The sequence below is a fragment of the Anolis sagrei genome, chromosome 5 (assembly GCF_037176765.1).
Source record: "Anolis sagrei isolate rAnoSag1 chromosome 5, rAnoSag1.mat, whole genome shotgun sequence".
Taxonomy (NCBI): Eukaryota; Metazoa; Chordata; class Lepidosauria; order Squamata; family Dactyloidae; genus Anolis; species Anolis sagrei.
This window is the reverse complement of record NC_090025.1, coordinates 180,692,479-180,714,186: the sequence shown is the minus strand read 5'-3', so window position 1 is coordinate 180,714,186 and position 21,708 is coordinate 180,692,479. Positions and strand designations below refer to the sequence as shown.

The 21,708-nt window shown below is 40.4% G+C and overlaps 1 protein-coding gene across 1 annotated transcript in view; it reads left to right on the top strand.

Moving 5' to 3' along the window:
* The first annotated feature begins 2,709 nt into the window (after positions 1-2,709).
* LOC132775755 (aldo-keto reductase family 1 member B1-like) overlaps positions 2,710-21,708 on the top strand; it is a 32,487-nt gene continuing 13,488 nt past the window's right edge. Inside the window, exons 1-5 of the mRNA XM_060776664.2 lie at positions 2,710-2,874; positions 12,713-12,880; positions 13,732-13,848; positions 15,702-15,779; positions 17,622-17,744. Of these exons, the coding sequence (XP_060632647.2) occupies positions 2,809-2,874; positions 12,713-12,880; positions 13,732-13,848; positions 15,702-15,779; positions 17,622-17,744 (552 nt within the window). The 5' untranslated portion in view covers positions 2,710-2,808. The remainder of the gene's footprint in view (positions 2,875-12,712; positions 12,881-13,731; positions 13,849-15,701; positions 15,780-17,621; positions 17,745-21,708) is intronic.

The following is a 21,708-nucleotide window of genomic DNA, read 5'->3' as shown; positions in this document are numbered from 1 at the left end:
ATATAGTGGTAAAACCAAGGTTTCATTTTTGGATTTTAAAAAATAATGTTTCCAAGCCGTGGATGCTTGAATCGATGGCCACAAAAGTCCGTGGATAGGAAAGGCCCATTGTGTTTTCCCCTTTGAAGAGAGCTGGTGTCTACCAAACCACAAGCCTCATAACTCCATGGCACTGTGCCATGGTAATTAAAGTGCTGTCAAACTGTATTTGTTCTACAGTGTAGAAGATGCGCCCTAAGGCTGCCACCAGACGCATGCTCTTTAGAAGAGCAATGCAAGCAAAATCACACCAGGTTCGAATATTTTTCCTGCTGTGGCTCAATGCTCTGAAATTACAGGAGTTGTAATTTTACAAGGTCTTTAGCCTTCTTTGCCAAGTGCGGGAGCCTCCTCAAACTACAACTCCCATGATTCCGTAGCACTGGGCTACTATGGCTGTCAAAGGGCCTCCAAAAACTACAACTCCCATGATTCCATAGTACAGGGCTATGGCTGTCAAAGTGCCTCCTCCAACTACAACTCCCATGATTCCATAGCACAGGGCTAGCAGGATGAGCTCCCACTGTTAGCCCCAGCTTCTGCCAACCTAGCAGTTCAAAAACATGCAAATGTGAGTAGATCAATAGGTACCGCCCTGGCAGGGAGGTAACAACGCTCCATGCAGTCATGCTGACCACATGACCTTGGAGGTGTCTATGGACAACGTCGGCTCTTTGGTTTCGAAATGGAGATGGGCACCAACCCCAAGAGTCAGACAAAACTAGACTTAATGTCAGGGGAAAACCATTTATTTTACCTATGGCTGTCAAACTGTGTTCATTCCACAGCGCAGACGCACCCAGCATTCCTCATTTCACCATCCCTCCTCCATGCCACCCTTTGCAAACCTAAGGGTACATATACACTGTAGATTTTTCTAAAAGTAATTATTTCTTAAATGACATTTTTATACATTCCTTAGTTATGTATCACCCATCACCCCTGCCCTCCCCCCATTCCCCCCACCCCCCTGAAACAGCAGTTCTAAATGATGTATTTGCATCAGTTCAACCGAAAAGCCTGGTCCAAAACGCTATATGTCGTCTCCGTCTATTCTGTCAATTAGCATAGACTATTTCCTTAACCAGTCTTGTTCTTTTTGACTATTTATATACTTGTTTTTCCTTTGATGGATGAAATTATTAACTATATGATTTTGCCAAGTTTCTAAATCCCATTTTGTATTGTCTCTCCATCCTCGGGCTATTGTGGCTTGTATTGCGGCTGTCATATTTTTTAAGATTTCTGTCCAGTTATTGTTATCTTCCTTTTGGAATAATGTATGTATGGCAAACGTTTGTTAATTGTTGGGAGGTATCAAATAAAATTTATAATTATTAAAAGAAAAACATATACACTGTAGATATAACTCATTTTAACTACCAAGACTCAAAGCTATGGAGTCATGGCAGGGCTCTGAAGATCACCTGGGAAGGAATCCCACTGGAGCATTGCAGCGCACCCAAATACCTGGGAATCACTCTGGACCATGCTCTTACCTACAAGAAGCACTGCCTGAACATCAAGCAAAAAGTGTGTGCTAGAAACAATATAATACGAAAGCTGACTGGCACAACCTGGGGATCACAACCAGATACAGTGAAGACATCTGCCCTTGCGCTGTGCTACTCTGCTGCTGAGTACGCACGCCCAGTGTGGAACACATCTCACCACGCTAAAACAGTGGATGTGGCTCTTAATGAGACATGCCGCATTATCATGGGGTGTCTGCACCCTACACCACTGGAGAAATTACACTGCTTAGCTGGTATCGCACCACCTGATATCCGCCGGGAAGTAGCAGCCAATAGTGAAAGGACCAAGGCAGAGACATCTCCAGCTCATCCCCTGTTTGGGTATCAGCCAGCACGTCAACGACTTAAATTTAGACATAGTTTTCTAAGATCTACAGAGACACTCGCTGGAACACCTCAGCAAGTGAGAGTCCAAAAGTGGCAGGCTCAAACCCAAAACCTCAATCCGTGGGTGATACCAAATGAGAGACTCCCTCCTGGGCACACAGAAAACTGGGCGACTTGGAAGGCGCTGAACAGACTGTGCTCTGGCACCACGAGATGCAGAGCCAACCTTCAGAATCCTCGACATGCGAGTCTGGAGAAGAGCAAACCACTGACCACCTGCTGCAATGCAACCTGAGCCCTGCCACATGCACAATGGAGGACCTTCTTGCGGCAACACCAGAGGCACTCCAAGTGGCCAGATACTGGTCAAAGGACATTTAATCAACTACCAAACTTACAAATTTTGAATTATGTCTGTTTGTTTGTTTGTTTTGTTCTGTTAGAAATGTAATATAATTGACTGGCTGCCCTGACACGAGAAATAAATAAATAAATGGCAGGGTACAGCTTTACAGAGTCTTTCGCCTTTTCTTTGCCAAAGAGTGCTGGTGCCTCACAAAACTACAACTCCCAGGATTGCATAGCTTTGAGAACCCTGGCAGTGAAAAGTGCTGTCAAGCTGCATTCCTTCTGCAGCAGATGCACCGCCTGTGCATCATCATCATTATTATTATTATCATCATTATTATTGAAAGAGCAATGACAGAAAACGCACAGCTCCTGCATCTTGTTCCCTCTCTTTGCTTGCAAACACATCACATCCCCCGCCCAGGAGAAGCCTTCCTCCAGCCCCACCGCCCCTCCCTTGCCTTTAGGGGCGGAGTGAGTGCTGATTTAATAGGCTTGCTGTCGCCTTTGAGCCTCCTTCCTTGCCTTTGCAAGCCTTTTGCTTCCCCAGAGAGGAGCCATGTCCAAGTTCGTGGAGCTGAGCACCAAAACCAAGGTGCCCATTGTGGGACTGGGCACCTGGAAGGTAAGCAGTGGCATCTTGCATCCCCATCTGCCAGTTCTTCCTCCTCTTTCCCGCATTTGTCTTCTTTTCAGTCCACCTCTCCTTTTTTGCTTTCTCAATTTCCTCCCTTTTTGTTCCATAGGTTTTCCATCTCCTTGAAACCAGAAGCTGATCTGTGATCCTTGTTTGGTTTATTAATTTTCTTTTCTTTCCAAGTTGCTTTTCTGCAGTGTTGTATTTAGAACTAGCTGTGCAACGTGTGTGTCTATATATACATACATTACATAAATATGTGTCTGTGCAGTGGTGGGTCTGACTATATAGATTGCCAGGACACAAAGGAGCCCACCCACAACTACAAGGCTATTATTTAATTATTGCTGTTTTATTGGTTGTGAACCGCTGTGAGTCGCCTTCGGGCTGAGAACAGCAGTATATAAGAAAAGTAAATAAATAAATAAATATTATATAATAGGTAAAGGTAAAGGTTTTCCCCTGACACTAAGTCCAGTCGTGTCCGACTCTGGAGTGTGGTGCTCATCTCCATTTATAAGCCAAAGAGCCAGCGTTGTCCATAGACACCTCCAAGGTCACGTGGCCTGCATGATTGCATGGAACACCATTACCTTCCTGGTACCTATTGATCTACTCACATTTGCATGTTTTTCAACTGCTAGTTTGGCAGAAGCTGGGGCTGACAGTAGAAGCTCACCCCGCTCCCCAAATTCGAACCTGTGACTTTATGGTCAGCAAGTTCAGCAGCTCAGCGATTTAACCCACTGCACACCGGGATCATAATTCAATATTATTTAGTTAATTAAAAAATACGTAAGTGAGAAGGAAGCACAGTTCAAACTATTTTTAAAATAATAATATCACGTAAAATTTTAGTTTGCATATAACATGCAAATTTGCATATTATTTGCATATGATATGCCAATTTGCATGTGTATTGTTGAAGGCTTTCATGGCTAGAATCACTGGGTTGTTGTTGTGAGTTTTCCAGGCTGTATGGCCATGTTCCAGAAGCATTCTCTCCTGACGTTTCATCTGCATCTATGGCAGGCATCCTTAGAGGTTGTGAGGTCTGTTGGAAACTAGGAAAATGGGCTTTATATATATATATCTGTGGAAGAAAGAACTCTTGTGTGTCTATATATATATACATACATTACATAGGTCTGAATATTTCAGTTGGCCACCTTGATTAGCATTGAATGGCCAAGCAGTTTCAAGGTCTGGCTTCTATTATATTTTTCAGATACTAAAAGGTCATTAACATGTTAAACATATTGTCTGATGTTTGGGGGGGGGGCATTTTGTGCAAGCTGATACACCTGGAGGGCCAAAGTTTGCCCATGCCTGATATACGCACACATTTATATACACACACATACACAAACAGATAGATTGGTTGTTTATGTGTGCCGTCAAGACGTATTCCACTTGCGGCAAACTTAACACAAGGTTATCTTTCCATGACTTATTCAGAAGGGGTGTGCCTTTGCTTTCCTCTGAGGCTGAGAGAGTACGACTTGCTCCTGGCTACCCAATAGGTTTCCATACCCAAGCAGGGGTTCGATCCCAGGAGTGTATCTACAACATAGAATTAATGCCATTTGACAGCACAGATGACTCAACGCTATGGAATCATGACTCAATACTTTGGAATCGTGAGAGTTGTAGTTTTGCAACATGGAGGCAGGGTACAAAAATAAAGTTGTTGTTATTATTATTATTATTTGAAACACAACAAGATTAGTCCACAGCAGACACTCTGCTGGCTGTTGTATTGGATCACACGTCGGACACTTCCCAAAGTGTCTAGGACTGTGTGATGTATCGGCGAATAATGCGTGCAGATCGCAGTAAGGTGGCCTTTTGCAGCTGAAAGATGGTAATCTTGTCAGCGCCGATTGTGTTTAAGTGCATGCCAAGGTCTTGAGGCACTGCACCCAGTGTGCCGATCACCACTGGGACCACATACACTTTTACTGGTTTGGGCCAGAGCCTTTGCAGTTCAATCTTTAAATCCTCATATGATGTCTTCTTCTTCTTCTTCTTCTTCTTCTTCTTATTATTATTATTATTATTATTATTATTATATTCTACAATGTAGAATCATAGAATCAAAGAGTTGGAAGAGACCTCATGGGCCATCCAGTCCAACCCCCAGCCAAGAAGCAGGAATATTGCATTTAAATCACCCCTGACAGATAGCCATCCAGCCTCTGTTTAAAAGCTTCCAAAGAAGGAGCCTCCAACACATGTAGATGCATCCCTGGTCTCTGGTCATAATTGAACACTCAAAGCACTATTTCTTTATCGTGTTTTCATATTTTGTAAACCTTGCTAATGAAAAGTTGTGGGACCGAGCAGGAAAATTCCTTACCCTCTGAAACGTGTGCAATTGTTAGATAATGCCTGTTGGCATTCTTTTCAGTGCCCTGTATTTATATCCAGTGCTGAAATCAGACAGTTGCAAAAAGCAAAACAAAACAAAGGAAGCATTCACATATTTTTCCGTCAGCGCTGTTCGTTGCTTTTAGGAATGAGCAGGAGAAAGATGAGCTGGAAATGCAAACGTGGCTTAGGGATAAATGAAAGTCATTTGTTAAATGCATTAGATGTATTTTTAGGGCTGCTTTAATAAATGTTTTTGTTAAACTGCTTTTATAAACAAATGTTGAGAGTTTGCAAATCTTGTTGCCACATATTATTTCCAGTGTGTGGAGGAGCATTTGGCTGCATATATAGCCAGAATGGTAAACCAAAAAAGCATAAACATATTGAAAGTGTCAATAGTGAACAGTGAGGTTTGCAGAAATGCAAAATGGAGGAATATTTTGTGGTGTGAGAACTTCCCAAATAGCTCAGGCGTGTTTAGTCAAAGAAGACTGGCTGGTTTATGACAGTGGGGCGGGATAAATGGATATGAATAATTGCAGTGGAGGCATGCCTTACGGACCAAAACGGCAAAGGGAAGAAACACAGAGCACAAACTTGCATGTAAGCCCTCCTTATAAATATTTTCAGTTTGAAAGATTGAGGTTGCATTAAACCACAAGCTCAAGAAGCCAACGGCAGAACAGCAGGCGGCATTTTCAGTAAAGTCAGTGGGGAGAGTTTGCAAAGTGTATATTGTATTCTTTAGGTCCTTTTTATCTTATTCCAGATTAAGTATACACAGCCAGTTTCTAGATAGTCAAACCGTACTGGGGCTGAAAGGAAATGAGGAAATGAATTGTTTAGCTGAATAAGGGGAACTAACAACTTCATCCAGCTCAACCCCACTATGCCATGCAGGAACATAAATCAAAGCATTCCTAACAGATGACCATCCAACCTCTGCCCAAAGAAGGAGATTCCTTACTTAGGTGATCCCTCGTAGTCCGAGGATGATGGTCCTCCAAATGGAGTGTCCTGGCGGTGAGTCCGTAATGTGACTGTGGAGCCCTATTCTTGCCCTGCATCTTCTCTTGCAGTGAGGGCATCGGTTACCAGGTGGAAGGTGGTAACCAATGCCCTCACGCACCTTCCTCTTGGCACGTTTCTCTCTTTCGCCCTCCATTCGTGCCTCTTCGAATTCTACAGCACTGCTGGTCACAGCTGACCTCCAACTGGAGTGCTCAAGGGCCAGGGCTTCCCAGTTCTCTGTGTCTATGCCAGAGTTTTTAAGGTTGCCTTTGAGCCCAACTTTAAATCTCTTTTCCTTTCCTCCAACATTTCGTTTTCTGTTCTTGAGTTCAGAATAGAGCAACTGCTTTGGGAGACGGTGGTCGGGCATCCGGACAACATGACCACACACCAAAGCAGCATAGTCAAAAAGAAAAGGATTTCATTTTGTCTCGAGAGACATTTTATCCAGACCTGACATTTTTTTGGTGTCAGGAGCAACTTGAGAAACTGCAAGTTGCTTATGGTGTGAGAGAATTGGCCATCTGTAAGGACGTTGCCCAGAGGACACCCAGATGTTTTGATGTTCTACCATCCTTGTGGAAGGCTTCTCTCAAGTCCCCACATGGGGAGCTGGAGCTGACAGAGGGAGCTCATCTGCATTCTCCCCAGAGTCAAACCTCCGACCTGTCAGTCTTCAGTCCTGTTGGCACAAAGGTTTAACCCATTGCACCATGGAGTTAAACAGATTCAGATAGTCCTTGTATATAAAAACAAAAACATTCTGAACGTTCTCATTACCACGTGCATGCTTTTTTCAAAATGCACCCAAGGAGCATAACACCTGGTCATGCTCAGCATTATTTTTTAAAATTTTAATTATTACATTTGGCCCAGCCATAGGTTTTTAAATGTCGTCGTGTTATTGTTAATGTTTACTGCTTATTTTTATTATGAGTTACTGTTGTTATTGTTTTACTGATGTATTGTGGGCTCGGCCTCATGTAATCCGCACCGAGTCCCTTGGGGAGATGGTAGCAGGATATAAATAAAGTTATTATTATTATTATTATTATTATAACAATACTTTGTTAAAGACAATGGTGTTTGCTTGTTTGTTGGCAGGGGGGGAGGAAAGCTTGTGCCAGTGGCCAAAAAGTAGGGCAAAATAACAGCATGTTTTAACTTTTTGTTGTTATTAAAGGTAAAGGTAAAGGTTGTCCCCTGACATTAAGTCCAGTCATGTCTGACTCTGGGGTGTGGTGCTCATCTCCATTTCTAAGCCGAAGAGCCGGCGTTGTCCATAGACACCTCCAAGGTCATGTGGCTGGCATGACTGCATGGAGCGCCGTTTGTTTTCAACCCTCCTGTTTAAGGAGCTCCATTGGCTGCCGTTCATTTTCCGATCCCAATTCAAGATGCAGGTGCTTACCTACAAAGCCCTAAATGGTTTGGGACTCGCCTACCTGCGTAACCGCATCTCTGCATACGAACCCACATGAACTCTTCGATCATCTGGAGAGGCCCTGCTCACGATCCCACCTGTGTCGCAGGCGCGATTGGTGGGGACAAGGGACAGGGCCTTCTCGGTGGTGGCCCCTCAACTCTGGAACTCTCTCCCCAAGGACATCAAAGCCCCAATGTTGGCAGTCTTTAGGAAGAGCTTGAAGACGTGGTTGTTCCACTGTGCCTTCCTAGAATAGGAAACTCCAAGCATCATGTCCCAATGCACTTTACCAGAGATTTAAGATTGTCTGCACACTGCACCTATCGCCAAACTCATCCATTTCACCTGGTCATGTCCAAGATTTTTAAAAATTTTAATCATTACATTTGGCCCGGCCATAGTTTTTAATTGCGTCGTGGTGTTATTGTTTAATGTTTATTGCTTTATTTTATGAGTTTATTTATTGTTGTATTTGTTATGTTGTTGTTTTGCTGATATATTTGGCATCGGCCACTTGTAAGCCGCACCGAGTCCTTCGGGAGATGTTAGCGGGGCATAAATAAAGGATTATTATTATTATTACTAGTACCTAAATCCCTATCCATCTAGTTTCCCCTCGACCCATCCACCATACATAACAACCAGTCACAATTCTCTGGACATTAAACCTGTCGTTTTTTCATTAATCTGTTTTAGCTATTCATCCATCTGTCTCTGTCTCTCTCTCTCTATATATATATATATCTCCTACTGCAAACCTTTTGTCAGAGAAATGAATTTGCTGTTAGTCAAAGAACCAACACAAAGAATAGTTAAGCATAAAGGGGAGAGATTACCGTCCCAAGAGAGCTTATAGGGCAGTATTGTGACCTCATGTGAACTGGACGCGCGAGGCGCCTCTCCGACAGCCTCCAGCCTCAAGGCAAGATCAGCATTATTGCATAAGATATCTTCCAAGGGAAAACTTTATCAGCTATTACCAGTCTTTTTAGGAAACGCCTGATAGTTCCCCAGAAGCGCAGGAAACCTTGAAAAACCACTGGTGTAAACAATCACCTTCCTCACTTCCTTTCTCCTCCCTAATGACATTGGATCTGTTCTTTTTCTCCAAATCTTTTCCAAGTGCGGTCCATAGCAGAAACTGCCCTATGTTTTCATATTTAGCTCTAGAAAATGTAATTAGAAAGTCAGCCCAAAACTAGGCAGCTGCAGCGAGCAGCAGATTTCAGGAATCATCCTTGATTGATTGATTACTCTATTTTTACTGTTAGCAGTAATGATTTGCTGCATCATGTATCAAAATCATTTGAACTACTTTGAGTACTATGTACCTTGGCTTCCGTGGGCGTAGTATGGCATTTTCTGCTCCAACTCAGGGCAAAATGTCTTCAACGCATCCTGCGCAAATGGCAATCTGATAAGCAGGTTCTCTTGCCGTAGGGCTCATCTGTTCCTTGCAAGATTTCTCTCTAATTCGTTTATCTGGTAAACATTGCAGCTTTTAACACCGGAGGGTTGACAGTGACTCTGCATCCTTAATCAAATTGGCCTGCAAATTATTTGTCAGTTCTCGTTTTATTGTTTAGTCAAATGTCCTGAGGGCTTGAAAGATTGCCCTAACCTAATAGTTTTTATAAACTCGTGACATTTTGTCAAGTTTTGTCTTTTCCTCTGCATATTTTTTGTCAGCCCTGGAGTGGAGAAAGGGGAAAATGCCAGTGTTTTGTATAACCAACTAAGCAAACCCACCAGGATCTCTAAACCATGAACAAACCTTGATTTGTTCATGGTTTGTCTTATATCGGACAAAATGCAAATCCAACTATTTTTTTTTTTAATGTCTGAAGCTGCTCATTTTTACAGGAGAAGCCCATATAAGGATGCTCAATTGCAAAAGACTTACTTACAAAGTATAAAGGTAAAGGTTTCCCCTGACATTAAGTCTAGTCGAGCCTGACTCTGGCGGGTGGTGCTCATCTCCATTTCTAAGCCAAAGAGCCAGCGTTTTCCATAGATATCTCCTAAGTCATGTGGCCACATGACTGCACAGCGTGCTATTACCTTCCCGCCGGAGCAGTACCTTCTGATCTACTCACATTTACATGTTATCATACTGCTAGGTTGCCAGAAGCTGGGGCTAACAGTGGGAACTCATCCCGCTCCCTGGATTCAAACTGCCAACCTTTCTGTCAGCAAGTTCAGCAGCTCAGCGATTTAACCCGCTGCACCACCAGAGTATTGTTTTTCCTTAATAAATACAAGCTAACTGAGTCAGACTGAATATACTCAATTTTATTTGCCAAAAAGTTCCTGTTCCAATTTCCTTTCATCTGGGCACTGCAAGCTGGAAACAATAGCACCAGCCACATCTTCCTCTCTATATTTTGTTTTAACTATTCCAACTTACACCCCATAGTACTTATGATCACTGTGGATAAATGAGAATTACTTACTCAACATGCATTAGATGCAAAATAATTGATTGCCCGGGACAGTCTATTTATTATTTAACTTATTCAAGGAGCCCGTGTAATTGCTCTTTGTAGACATACTGCTGAAGCACTGCTTGTTTTCTTTATCTATAATTAAATACAGATTGAGTATCCCTTATCCTAAATGCTTGGGACAAAAATTGTTTGGGATTCTGGATTTTTTTTCCAGATTTAGGAATACCTGTATTTGCATATACTCTATATCCTCAAGTATAAGCCTAATTTTTCAGCCCTTTTTTTAGGCTGAAAAGCTCCCCCCCCCCTCTTGACTTATACTCAGGCGAGGGTCCTAATCAGAAGGCGTGGGGCTCTCTACACTGCAACCCAGCTCTCCTTCCTCTCCTCCTTTTTCGCGCAGTCTTATCTTACGAGTTTTATGTAAATATTCAAAAACATTTAACCTATGGATGCCTCAATTAATGTAATTGTATTGGTATCAATTTTTATTTTGAAATTTACCAGTAGCTGCTGCATTTCCCATCCTTGGCTTATACTCGAGTCAATACGTTTTCCCAGTTTTTTGTGGTAAAATTAGGGGCCCTTTCACACAGCCCTATATCCCAGAATATCAAGGCAGAAAATCCCATAATATCTGCTTTGAACTGGGTTATCTGAGTCCACACTTAGATAATGTGGGATTTTTTGCTTGATATTTTGGAATATAGGGCTGTGTGGAAGGGCCATTGGTGCCTTGGCTTATATTCAGGTCGGCTTAAACTCAAGTACATACAGTAGCTACATAATGAAATATTCCGGAGATGGGACCCAAATCTAAACATGTAATTCACTTCTGTTTCACAAATAACTGATACTATTGCCTGAAAGTAATTTTATAAACCACTAGCTGTACCTGCCACACGTTGCTGTGGCCAACCTTCTCTCCCTTTCTCTCCTTCGTTCTTTCTCTCTTCCCTTTTTTCTTTCATTATCTCCTTTCTTCCTTCTCTTCCCTTCCTTCCCCCTTTTCTTTCCCTTCCTCTTTCTCCCTAGATGGATCAGGAGGACTGCAACTCCCAGCAGTCCTCCTGATCCATCTATCTACATACCTATCTATCTCTGTCTGGAGGATTGCTGGGAGTTGCAGTCCAGGAATAGGAAATTGGAAATATGCAGGGATTGGGATGCTCTCAAAGAAATCCAAGGAGAAGAAAACTTGCAGCTTGGAAGCAGTGCATTTGGATCATCCTCCTCTCCTAAAAGGCCTGGTCTAGTGGATGCTGGGAACTGTAGTCTCGAAGAGAGTGTGGATATGCTATTGTGTGCATTGCTTGCCAGGGGGAGTTGTTTTTGCACACGCACTGTAGCGTCTTTTTGCTTTTTTGGATTTCTAAGTCCCTTCTGTTATTTTTTTCCTGTGTTTTTATGAGTGATGATCACTCGTTGGCCTGACAGGTGTCTTGTGTCCAAATCTGGTATCAATTCGCCCAGTGGTTTTTGAGTTATGTTAATCCCTCAAACAAACATTACATTTTTATTTATATAGACTAGCTTTTCCCTGCCATGCATTGCTGTGGCCCAGTCTGTGTATATGTGTTTTGTGTGTATATATGTGTGTGTTATATTTGTGCATATGTGTATATATGTGGTTTTGCGCATGTGTTGTAATGTATTTTTTTAATTTTTTGGCTTTTTAAGTCTCTTCCATTGTGTTTTTTGCTGTTTTTATGAGTGATGGTCATTCGTTGGCCTGATAGGTGTCTTGTGTCCAAATTTGATGTCAGTGGTTTTTGAGTTATGTCAATCCGACAAACGAACATTACAATTTTATTTATATAGATGTCATTTTGTGCATAAATTTTGTTTACATTGAACCGAAAACAAAGAATCTCAGCCACCTATATGGACAATTTTGGATTCTGTGTATATATGTGGTTTTGCGCATGTGTTGTAATGTATTTTTTTTTGGCTTTTTAAGTCTCTTCCGTTGTGTTTTTCAGTGTTTTTTGAGTGATGGTCATTCGTTGGTGTAGTAGGTGTCTTGTATCCAAATTGGGTGTCAATTCGCCCAGTGATTTTTGAGTTATGTCAATCCCACAAACGAACATTACATTTTTATTTATATGGATATCATTTTGTGCATAAATTTTGTTTACATTGAATGGAAAACAAAGAATCTCAGAGGTTCAATCAATATTATGCCTTCATAAACCATGATTAGTACTGGCTGCAAACTATACTTGGATTTGTATACAATGGATTTTGTTAGAGTTTACACTGAATGAAAACTCAACATCTTTTTTAATTGCAAGGTGAAAAGTAGGTCTCCTTAATGCTTCCTTCTGCTCAGTTTGTGGGTGCAGGTTGTCATTTGGAATGCTAAGCTGAATAGTTTGTCTCCATTTATCATGAGATCCAGGGCAAACACCACACACCATATCAGCAGCTGACTAAATACTTGTTAGAAGAACTTGTTCAACATTCGTACTCATATCATTAAGATTATTTTAAAAGGATTGTGGATGAAAGATATGGGGTGGGTGGAACAAATCAACAAAGCAACTTACTTGAGCACAATGTTCTTCAGTCTCTACCAGGACAAGTGGCAGCAGCTGTGAAGAAGGCCATTGATGTGGGATACCGCCATTTCGACTGTGCCCATGTGTACCAAAATCAAGACGAAGTTGGCAGTGGAATCCAAGAGAAAATCAAGTCAGGGGTTGTAAAGCGAGAGGATCTTTTTGTTGTCAGCAAGGTATTTATATTTAAATTTTATGCTGACCTTTCAATTATTGTTGCTTGTTCTAGACCTTGCAACTGGCTACTAATAATGCTCATGTAATTCTGCATACTTTTGTATAATTTATGCACCCATCTGATTGTATCCAGAGATCCAATGACAGAGTACATTAGAGCCAAGACGTCAGCAGGTACAAAGAGTCGCATAAAAGCAGAATAAAACTCCACTAAGCAAACAGTGGTTCAATTCCGGATTTAAGTCAACAGGACTTCATGACGAACTGCTCATTTTGTTAAGTCTGTTCTAAATATGAAGCAATTTAGAACAGACATTTAAAAAATAAATATCAATACAGATTCTAAAGCCCAGAATGCTCAGCAGAGATAAACTTTCATTGTGAGTAACTGCAATTCTGGAAAGAGTTGGCCTGATAGACTAGCATGGAAAAAGCATTTTACAGCATCCATGCAATTACTGAAAGGTCCTGCTGCCAGAAATTGCACTTAAAGGAGTTAATCTTCAGAGCCTAAAAAAGGGGCAACTTTAAGACATTTCCTTGTAGTTTATTGCTCAAAAAGGAAGTAGGCAATTCTGGTAGAATTTTAATTTTGGATGTGATTAGTTTGCCTTTTGTTAATGTTGTTGTTAAATAAGTAAGTAAACTTTATTACGGTAAGTAAACTCCCAGAAATCCTAACAACTGGCAAACAGGCTGGGATTTCAGGGAGTTGTAGACCAAAACACCTGGGTAGCCACAGGTTGAGAACCACGGGTCAAATAGGTCTTTTTATTCAGTACCACGTTGAGAGAATTTATGTCATTTGAAGAGTTAATCTCTCTCTCTCTCTCTCTCTCTCGCCTTGCAGCTTTGGTGCACCTTCCATGAGAAATCAATGGTGAAAGGTGCCTGTAAATCAACTCTTGCAGCCCTGAAATTGGACTACCTGGACCTCTACCTAGTTCACTGGCCTATAGGATTCAAGGTATTTTGAGTTGCTTTCTCTTTTCAGGGTGAATCTTTTGAGAGAGCAGTGGGCACATAGCCCATCATCTAGAATAGTGTTTGGAGGCTCTTTCGACTTATAGGTCAGGAGTGGAAATCTTGCATAATTGTTGTTGTTGTATCATTATCATATTATTTCTTTACATTCCACCTTTCTCTCAGAATGAGACTCTTAAGCATTTAACATATTGCAAAAACATGATGCCCACTCTTACAGAGCAAACTTGATAGAGAACAAACATTGGTGACATTCTGTTGTTCATAGGATATTGGCTTACAATAAAAAGGCTTAACGTAATTTCCAAAGTTGCACTTTGGATAGTTTTCACTCCTTTTACATTTATTATTCATTTATTTACTTCATTTATATCCCACTTTTCTCACCCTGCAGGGAACTCAGAGTGGCATACATCATATATTCGGGCAAATATTCGATGCCTCAATTATACAAACTGTCAAAACATAACATAAAATCATTTTGTTATGTTTTGACAGCTTGACCAGGCTGTGGCACAGCTAGTTAGTAGCCAGCTGCATTAAATCACTACTGACCGAGAGGTCATGAGTTTGAAGCCTGCCCAGGTCTGAATGAGCTTCTAACCATTAATAGTCTAGCTTGCTGTTGACCTATGCAGCCCGAAAGACAGTTACATCTGTCAAGTTGGAAATTTAGGTACCACTTCATGCAGTGAGGCTAATTTAACTAATTTCCGACACCATAAAAACTCCCAGCAGGGTGCATAAGAATGAGAAAGTACTCCATCAAGCGCGCAGTGTCACAAGTGGACAGTGAAGCAGCAGCTCCCCCTGTGGCCGCAATCGAGCGTACCCTCATGAAGCCGGAAAGCTGGAATGTTAAATTGCCTTTGTATCGGTGTCTATATATGTTGTATGTCTAATGGCATTGAATGTTTGCCGTGTATATGTGCATTGTAATCCGCACTGCAGGGTGAGAAGGATGGAATATAAATGCTGTAAGTAAGTAAGTAAGTAAGTAAATAAATAAATAAATATATAATAGTATGCATTAGAAATTAAAACCAGTAACATATTAAGCATAATAAATCCAATACGCCAATACCACATTGCACCAGTCCTTAGTTATAGTTCATCTGTTTCATATATTTCACAGACTTTCGGTCTAGTAGCAGCTTCACATACACAATATTAGACCACCCACTTCCCGTCATACTCTTGAGGCCACTAAATGAAAATGGCACAGTCACTATGAAAGATGAAAACCTCTTAAATAAAGTCTAGATCCCTAGTTCAGGAGGAATCAGTCAATTAGACCTCCCTCCCTCAGGCCCAGCTAGGTCCAGCCAAGTTCTCCCAATACTCCTTCCCCCTCTCTCCCTTAAAGGCTGATGGCAGGGTCCCTCAACTCCACCCCACCCCAGTTACTACCTGCCACATTATTCAAAAATTCAAGGGGAACAATGAAATGGTCAGGAAAGCAGTGGGAGAGACAGTGGAGCTGCTGAAAAAGTTGAGGGTCAAGGCAGCGGGGGTGGTGGAGGCTCCCCGCACAGATGTTGTAATGCTGTTTTAAGTGTTAAATGGTTTTTATATGTTTTAGACATTAAATTCTTTTTTAAATAGATTGCAGTGGTTCAAATCAATCTTACAAATTGAGCTAGATCCTCGAACCTAGAGCAGCATATAAACGTTTTCAGAAATAAGTAAACTGTCATGTTTTTTGCAGCATAAGTCTCCTGGGAAAACCACCAGAATCCCTGTTTGGAAGAATATGTCTGTAGTCATTACTTGTTATAAATCAACTCCATATCTTTAGAAGAAAATCCATTAACATTCTCTTTCTGTATTTGGCAGGCTGGAGATAATATGTTTCCTAGTGATGAAAAAGGCATGGCCATACCCAGTAACACAAATTTTCTAGATACCTGGGAGGTATGTCTTGCAATTAGAAGTTTCTCTTTCTTCTGAATACAGTTCCACATTGGTCTCATGTACCTTGTGCTTATTTAGTGTAAATATTGCAGATTTGTTTTTGCTGACGTTATGCTTTGTATGATGTGTTCTCCACTTTTTAATTACCATATATACTCGAGTATAAGCCGACCCTAATATAAGCCGAAGCACCTAATTTTACCACAAAAAACTGGGAAAACTTATTGACTTGAGTATAAGTCGAAGATGGGAAATGCAGCAGCTACTGGTAAATTTCAAAATAAAAATAGATACCAATAAAATTACATTAATTGAGGCATCAGTATGTTAAATATTTTTGAATATTTTCATAAAACTGTAATTTAAGACAAGACTGTCCAGCTCTGATTAAATCATTATTCTAACCTTCAGTGTAAATGTGCTTATGTATCCTACAATAATAATAAAGAGAGTAAAATAATAATGATGATGATGATGAAATCCAGCATATAGACCTCATTTTCTGTGTCATACTGTGTTTTTGTGTTGAAATAATAATAATAATAATAATAATAATGGAAATGAAATAACAGTAATAACAGAGTAAAATAATAAATGCAGTAACAATAAAGTAAAATAATAAATGTAATAATAATAATAATGAGTAAATAATAATAATAATTGAGTAAAATAATAAATGTAATAAAATAATAATAGAGTAAAATAATGTACATGTAATAATAATAATAATAATAATAATAATAATAGTAATTTAAGATATTTTTGCCATTATCTATGTGTATATATATTAAAATAATACATGTGATAAAATGATACTAATAACAAAGTAAAATAATAAATAACCTTGACTCGAGTATAAGCTGAGGGGAACTTTTTCAGCCTAAAAAGGGATCTGAAAACCTAGGCTTATACTCGAGTATATACAGTAAATATTTTTATTAAATATTTTATGCTTTGTATGATGTGCTCTCCACTTTTTTATTAAATATTTTACCATGCCAACCTGTTATCTTGCAGCAGTTGCTTTATAGAAGCACATGGGAACTTACTGGTGACATACTAGTTTGAAAATAATCACTATTACACCTGTCAGCAATTGAACTATTGTGCCCTCATCCTTTGCTTCTGCTTTCCTTTCCCAGTACTCTTTTTTTCCTGGGAGTGTTGGGCTATTTACTTACTTTACTTCTACAAATTAAAAACAAGGCAAATACATAAAAACATGTTTTTTAAAAAAATCTTACACGCTATGAAGCATTCAAACAATAAAATATAATTTAAATGCAATAAAATACAATTAAAACTACAGTTGAAAACTATACAGCCCCCCGCTCAATCCCACGCACACTATCCTCAGCAGTCCGCTTCTCATCGTTCCCTAAATGAATGGTGGGAGAAGTATGTTTTCACCTGGCCGGGAATACTTAGAGGTAGGTTTGCCAGTTTGTTCCTCTGAAATATAGCCTGGTGTTCATTTGGTGGTCTCCCATCCCTGTACTATCTAGGGCTAACTGTGTTTCACTTCCAAATCAGATATCTGATTTGTTTTTGGGCATTTAGACCTTTTGGACGACCACTGCAGAATGAAAACAACAAAATTAAATGAGTGAAGTCATGCATGTGGTTTCAGATTAACTCCCAAACCTTTGTGCCTAAACGAACTCATTACGAAAAATGTTAGGTTCGTATGTCATTCCTCCCTTAATTTACAGTATTTTAAAATATCCGAAGGTGAGATGTTATAGTGCTACCATGTGGCCTTTCCTTTAAATTGATCTCACATAATCTCCCTTCATGAAGGACTGTGTTGTATGATAATATTTGGCCTTTGGTGTGTATTAGGGAATGGAGGAGCTGGTGGATGCTGGATTAGTGAAAGCCATTGGGGTTTCCAATTTCAACCACGAACAGATTGAGAAAATCTTGAACAAGCCTGGATTGAAATACAAGCCGGTAAATAACCAGGTAAGATGGCTGTTGATATAAATTGGATGTATTTGACTATTGTGAGAGGGAAATTGTTTTATAATAGAAAATACGCATTGGGAGAGGGGAGGGTGCGGATTAAAGCTTCTGTTAATCAAAAAGGTGTCATGCTGTAGAATACATCTGATTTTGGCCATTACACTGTATTATTTAAAGTTCTTGAAATAATAACACTGTGGTTCTTATTTTATTGTTTTTAAACAACTACACTTAAAATAACTATCGTTTATGGATACTAATGTTAATATAATATAATAATGTAATATAATAATAATGTATAATAATAATAAGAAGAAGAAGAAGAATTTTTTTAGGTCATGTCATGAGCGACTTGAGAAACTGCAAGTCGCTTCTGGCGTGAGAGAATTGGCCGTCTGCAAGGATGTTGCCCAGAGGACACCCGGATGATTTGATGTTTTATCATCCTTGTGGGAGGCTTCTCTCATGTCCGCGCATGAGGAGCTGGAGCTGATAGAGGAAGCTCATCCACCTCTCCCCGGATTCAGACTTCAGTCCTGCCAGCACAGGGGTTTAACCCACTGCGCCACCGGGGGCTCCTAGAATAATAATTTATAATAATGTAATATAAAGGTGTGGTGATTGGTTTGATGGTGTTTGCATGGTTTTCGAGCCACAAATTGTAGAAGAAGTGACAAAACGAATGTGGCTTACCCACATTTTGGTCAGTCTCTTTTGCCATGCAGTTGATGTGCAGATAGAGCAGTGGTTTCCAACTTGTGGTCCGTGGATGACTAGTGGTCCGCAAGAATTAAAATATGGTCCGTGGCCTCACCGTTACTACACCATTGCAACAAAAGCGACTGGTCCCGCGAAACCCTCTTATTGTGCCGAGGCTTATTAAATATGGTTTTCTGTTGGCGACCAGATGGTGACTACTGGATGGCATATGTTCTGTATCAGAAACTAGAGCTGATGTGGTCTATCCAGTGCAGCTTTCTGAATTACTTGATTGGACATACAAATGCAGTCATTATGTTCTGACTTTGTGTTTCAGCACCTTTTATTGGAAGCCACCCTGTTCAGATGCTGAATTTAACAAATCCTTGGAGCAGAGCTCAGATATAATTATATAGATTGTGCAATATAGACCATAATACAGCATTGTGACTTTTATGTATATAAGACTATACAGAAAACAATATTATTTGGTGATGGTTTAAAATATATTAAATTGACCTTGTATATTTCCCACCTTTAAAAAATCATAGTAATAATAACTGGTCAAGTATAACATTTAAAGATGTGAGGAAAAGGTAATTGGAAAGTGAGAGCTGGCAAATCCGCACTTGGTAACCCTCAGGGTAAACCCCAAAGAGCAATGCATACTGAGAACGTAGTATCGTGTGGCAGAGATGCATGGAGTAGTATTACTTTCTAAAAATAGTTGTCTGTTCAACTAGAGCCATGTCTGCATACAGTTGCCTTGCTGGTCTCTTTCAAAAAAAATATGTCAATGTCTATTTGCTGCTTCAGCAAGTTATCCCACTGAGCTCATATGGTCAGGTCTATATGTGAATTTCCCAATATTTATATTTAAATTTTATGCTTGCAATGTATGGGAAGTTGCAATAAAGTCTCCTGTATAAGTTTTGCAACCGTGCTCCTCAGCAACTGCGTAACTTTACCCAGAAGGGTTCCACATCATCCTTGTTCGTTTGCCAACAAAATATCTTCCCAGCATAGCATCTGAAAGAGGAAGAGCAGCAGCAACAACAATAATATTAAGAGGCCTGCAAAGCCCAGGATAGATACCTCTTTATGACATAATCATCATCATCATCATCATCATCCCTAAAAGGCCCGGGACAGAACACTCTTCATGGCACAATAATAATAATAATAATAATAGTGATTTTTTTCTTGTGTCAGTAGCGACTTGAGAAACTGCAAGTCGCTTCTGGTGTGAGAGAATTGGCTGTCTGCAAGGATGTTGCCCAGGGGACGCCCGGATGATTTGATGTTTTTATCATCCTTGTGGGAGGCTTCTCTCATGTCCCCGCATGAGGAGCTGGAGCTGATAGAGGGAGCTCATCCGCCTCTCCCCGGATTTGAACCTGCAACCTGTCGGTCTTCAGTCCTGCCGGCACATGGGTTTAACCCATTGCGCCACCGGGGGCTCCAATAATAGTGATGATGATGAGTTTATTATTGATGTATTGTGGGCTCGGCCTCATGTAAGCCACACCGAGTGCCTTGGGGAGATGGTAGAGGGTTATAAATAAAATATTATTATTATTATTATTATTATTATTATTATCATTATTATCCTGAAAAGAAAGGGCTCCTTGGGGACCATAAAGAGGGCTCTGTCTGGGCCTTTTTGAACTCATCATCATCATCATCAATAATAATAGTGATGATGATGAGTCCTGAAAGGCCCAGACAGAGCCCTCTTTATGGCCCCCAAGGAGCCCTTTCTTTTCAGGATAATAATAATAATAATAATAATAATAATAATAATAATAATACTTTATTTATACCCCTCTACCATCTCCCCAAGGCACTCGGTGCGGATTACATGAGGCCGAGCCCACAATACACCAATAATAAAAACAATAACAACAAGTAATACAAAACAATAAAAATAAAACTCATATCAGAAAATAAGCAATAAACAGTAACACAACGACGTTTAAAAACCTATGGCTGGGCCAAATGCAATAATTAAAATTTAATAATAATGCTGAGCATGAACAGGTGAAATATGACTAGGATAGAGTTTTCAGAGAGGGATGGGCGTGCAGACACTCCTAGATCAATAATAAAGTGCATTTAGAGGACATATTGCTGGGAATTTCCTTATTCTGGGAAGGCACACTGGAACAACCACGTTTTCAGGAGGAAGAAGAGGAACCATAATAATAATAGTAATAATAATAATGATGGAGCCCCCAGTGGCACAGTGGGTTAAACCTTTGTGCCAGCACGACTGCTGACTGAAAGGTTGGCGGGTTGAATCTGGTGAGCGGGGTGAGCTCCTGTCTGTCAGCTCCAGCTTTCCATGTGGGGACATGAGAGAAGCCGCCCACAGGATGGTAAAACATCTGGGCATTCCCTGGGCAACGTCCTTGCAGACAGCCAATTCTCTCACACCAGAAGCAACTTGCAGTTTCCCAAGTTGCTCCTGACACGAAATAATAATAATAATAATAATAATAATAATCCCTGAAAGGCCCAAGACAGAACCCTCTTCATGGCACCATAATAATAATAATAATAATAATAATAATAATAATAATAGCAATAATAATCATGATGATAATGATGACGAAGAGCTCTGAAAGGTCCTCCCTATAGCCCTCAAAGATCCCCTTCTTTCCAGGAGGAAGAAGAGGAACCATAATAATCATAATCATAATGATGGTGCCCCCCGTGGCACAATGGGTTAAACCCTTGTGCTGGCAGAACTGCTGACCGAAAGGTCAGCAAGTCAAATCCAGTGAGTGTGGTAAGCTCCCATCTGTCAGCCCCAACTTCCCATGCAGGGAAGCCTCCCACGGGGTGATAAAACATCTGGGCGTCCCCTGGTTAAATCCTTGCAGACAGCCAATTCTCTCATACTAGAAACGACTTGAAGTTTCTCAAGTCCGTCCTGACACAAAATAATAATAATATTCAGAAAGCTACCAAATTTATTTTGACACACGAGACAGGAGAAAAGCCTTCAAACACCTAAGATTGTTAAATACTGCAATTTCTGTCCTTCAGCTACGCCCAAAATCTGCTGCGTAAGGCAGGTGCTTCATTCTGTCAATGAAAGGTCCAACACAAAAGGAACAAGGTGAAATCTTGAAGTGGTGTCAGCTGATATGAAGGGCCACTGGTTCACTTTTCTCTTAACTATCTCTTAACTCCATCCTCCTTCCTGGGATTCAATTAGGTTTTTTTAATAAAGTGAAAATGTGATATAGAAAATGGCTGG